The sequence below is a fragment of the Labrus bergylta genome, chromosome 7 (genome assembly GCF_963930695.1).
Source record: "Labrus bergylta chromosome 7, fLabBer1.1, whole genome shotgun sequence".
Classification (NCBI taxonomy): Eukaryota; Metazoa; Chordata; class Actinopteri; order Labriformes; family Labridae; genus Labrus; species Labrus bergylta.
This window is the reverse complement of record NC_089201.1, coordinates 12,404,501-12,408,373: the sequence shown is the minus strand read 5'-3', so window position 1 is coordinate 12,408,373 and position 3,873 is coordinate 12,404,501. Positions and strand designations below refer to the sequence as shown.

At 43.4% G+C, this 3,873-nt stretch overlaps 1 protein-coding gene across 1 annotated transcript in view; it reads right to left on the bottom strand.

Moving 5' to 3' along the window:
* The window catches only part of rbl2 (retinoblastoma-like 2 (p130)), a 21,857-nt gene extending 18,211 nt beyond the window's left edge, over window positions 1-3,646 (bottom strand). The window contains exon 1 of the mRNA XM_020653582.3: window positions 3,280-3,646. Coding sequence (XP_020509238.1) covers window positions 3,280-3,417 — 138 coding nt within the window. The 5' untranslated portion in view covers window positions 3,418-3,646. The remainder of the gene's footprint in view (window positions 1-3,279) is intronic.
* Between the last annotated feature and the right edge of the window lie 227 nt (window positions 3,647-3,873).

Sequence of the window (3,873 nt, the reverse complement as noted above, 5' to 3'; positions counted from 1 at the left end):
TCAGCACATCTTCATCAGCTGCACGTATTTTTTTCTGTAAATAATTAAAGTGTGGACATTAAGTCGGGCATCTCTGAAACGATCATTCGGCCTATATATCCTCATAATTAGTCACAGAGCAGACAGAGTTTCCCACGAAAAAAAGGGGCCAACAATCAAACGTTTTTGTTCGTTGATCAATCTTTTGATTACTAATATAATAGAGTGAGGCAGACTGCTTACTGACGTGAGCACTCTGACAATATGAAGAAGTCATTGTGGGTCCTGTAAACATGTAAACATTGCAGATATTCTCGTGCGTAATAATGAACGATGGATGTTTTGGCATATAGGACAGGTTGGATGCAGCAGCGACGTGGTGTCATTCTCTGATTTTTCTTCAGTTTGTGATCCTCCTGCTGCAGGAAACTACCGATATGTCCATTTTATCCTTCACTTCATTCACAAACTCCTCTGTTTCTGGGTCAGAAAGTTTAGTTTCTTTGTCTAAACTTCCGGGTTTCACCGCGATCCAGCGCTGGAAACCTTTGATCTGCCCCCTCATTTAAGGTTGAATGTGGGCGTGTAGAGAGCGGAACATGGGACGAATCTACGTGCGCACATTTCCAAGTGGATCGTGATTTATAAAGGGAACATTGCGTGCAGGTGTGCGTACGAACAGTTTTATAAATCTGAATCATTTTGTGCGCACGCCATTTCCGGGTTTTTGGCGCATGTACATTTGTAGTATGAATTCTACGCACTCTTTTATAAATGAGACCCCAGGCCAGTATTGAAATCGTTCACGGGAAATTTGGAGCAAATCTGACATTGTATATGGGAGATAGTACTTATTCTTTACAGTAGGGGGCGCTATGATTAAACTTTATTATTGTTTTGTCACTGCATCAAGAGGCCAACCCTGATTATACCTGTGAAATTTGGTGAAAATCTGACATTGTATATGAAATACATATATAAAAAAATACACAGTGGTGGACCAAGACATCAAAGTCTGACAGTACGCTGCAGCCATGCCCTTTTATTTAATATCTTGGTTTCGCACAACTTTAGATCTTCAACATGTCTAGAACACACTGAGACTGAGTTGGCAATGATCGGATGAACAGGGTCTCTGGGAAGAATGTTCAGATAGGAAGCCTGATAATTCAAAATAGGGCCATTATTCATACATTAAAAAAATTATGGCGGTTTTCCTGTTGGGTTTTGACAATGGGCACCGTGACATTTTATCAAAGTCCTGACATGGTTAATATGCAGAAAAAATGTCATGCATGTCGGGGAAAAAACCTCTTGGGGGGCCTCTTGAAAAAATGTCACATAGGTGCACCAAGACATCAAAGCTTGACAGTACGCCGCTGCCATGCCCTTTTATTTAAAATCTTGGTTTCACACAACTTTAGATCTTCTACATGTCTAGAACACACTGTCACTGAGTTGGCGATGATCGGATGAACGGGTGCTTGGGGAAGTATGTTCAGTAGGCTATCTGTTGGGGAGGGAGGGTGTTCATTCTATCATGCTGCAGGTTATGCTCCCACACAGACGTGTCTCCCCCTCCCCTTTTGCGCAGCAGCGCTGTTGGAGCGGGATCTGAGAGTCTGAGAGTCTGATACCCGAGAGTCTTATATCATAGAGTCTGATATCTGAGAGTCTAAGAGTCTGATATCTGAGAGTCTGATATCTGAGAGTCGGATATCTGAGAGTCTGATATCTGAGAATCTGAGAGTCTGATATCTGAGAGTCTGATATCTGAGTGTCTGATATCTGAGAGTCTGAGATCTGAGAGTCTGATATCTGAGTGTCTGATATCTGAGTGTCTGATATCTGAGAATCTGATATCTGAGAGTCTGAGAATCTGATATCTGAGAGTCTGATATCTGAGTGTCTGATATCTGAGAATCTGATATCTGAGTGTCTGATATCTGAGAGTCTGATATCTGAGTGTCTAATATCTGAGAGTCTGATATCTGATATCTGAGAGTCGGATATCTGAGAATCTGAGAGTCTGATATCTGAGAGTCTGATATCTGAGAGTCTGATATCTGAGTGTCTGATATCTGAGAGTCTGATATCTGAGAGTCTGAGATCTGAGAGTCTGAGATCTGAGAATCTGAGAATCTGATATCTGAGAGTCTGATATCTGAGAGTCTGATATCTGAGAATCTGATATCTGAGTGTCTGATATCTGAGAGTCTGAGAATCTGATATCTGAGTGTCTAATATCTGAGAGTCTGATATCTGATATCTGAGTCACTCAGGTCTCGTTTCTCTTCTTTGTCGTGTTACGTATTTCAGCGCTGTAAACTCTGGGGGCGAGGACGGCTGAGCCGTGAATATTATATATATAATATAATTGCTGGGGCGGCCGAAACATGTTTTTTATCAAAGAAAACCTGCGCTAAGATCTGTGTGCGAGTGTTGAGTGCGCTGTCAGCAGTGAAGCCGTCGGCTGCCTTTCAACTGTGACACACAAGCGCGCGCACGAGCGCTTATGATACGTTCATGCTGTAGCAGTTACTAGCGCAACATTTTAAAAAATTTACTGACAAAACACCGGTATGAGAGGAAAGCGCTGTGAAATTGAGAACGTGTTACAGCTTACTTTTTTTTTTCAGGCAGTATTTTAACTGGCCCGAGTGGGCCAGCTGAACGTGCAATCAGCTGGCCTGGACTCTATCAATCATTCATCCGGGACAGCGGGCCAGTTATAATGTCGAGCCCTGTTTAGGTCCTGCGTGGATCCTGTCGTACAATGATTTCTACACCAGATTGATAAGTGAGGGCCCTTGTGATGTCACAGTGGGATTCTGGTAAAAAAAAAAAAATCCCCCCCCCCTCCCCTGGTATCTCCACCCATGGACTCCAGCCCCAGCCTAGAACTAAACTTTTGAGTAGGTTGGCCATTTTTATTCTCGCTACAGAGGAGTGATGTCTACGGGGAAACCTCAGGGGGAGGGGTCATTGCATTTAAAAAGACACACACACCAAAACAGAGCGTTCTGAGAGAGCTGGTTTATACAGGGTCACAAACCTCCTCTGGTGCTTGATTCATGTTATATTTTGACCAAAGCACAGCACAGATGTTTCATTTAGACCACAGGGGACTGTTTGAAAAGGTGGAGAAGGGGGAGAATATGTCCTCTTTAATAACATTTAAAAGATAATTAAAGATGAATAAACAGAGTGATGTTAGCTAGCAGCGAGCGGCAGATATAAAAGCAGCGACACATATATATATATATTACACATATATAATATAATATAAAGTGTGTGTACCTCTAAGGTGAAGGTCCTGCTGATGTTCTCGTAGCTCCTCCACGCCTCGCTGCTCGGGTCTTCGTCCATATTTAGAGCCCGACACAGATCCTCAAACCCGGCTCGAGCTCTCCGCGCGGAGTCCTCCTCTTCGCTCATTTTACGGCTTTTTATCACAACCTCCTGTAAAAAGTCGAGTTCAGATTAAAAGGAATAAGGGCCAGAATAAAACCGAGCCGTGTGTCAGCAGCTGTTTCTTCTAAAACCTCCGTAACAGCGTTATAACCAAGCTGTTACTAGACGGACATTTAAATGTCTTTTAGACACTACGACGCGGACGTACGGAGGCCCGCGAGCCGCAGCGAGACGTCATGTCTGTGCGTAATGTACGTAGAGAATACCACAACCAGCGTATCTCAGCCCCGCCCACTAAACGTGCGTAGCGCAGCGTGAGTGGGTGGGTCAGCCGTCAATCAAAACACTGTCACTTCCGGTTGTTTGTTTTCAGTAGTTTGTAAGTTCGCTCGTCTGATAAAATCTTTAAAACGTTTTAAAGCGCGATTTTAACATCTGAAAGCCTCAACATGTCGTTAATCGGGGCTCCATTCATGTTGG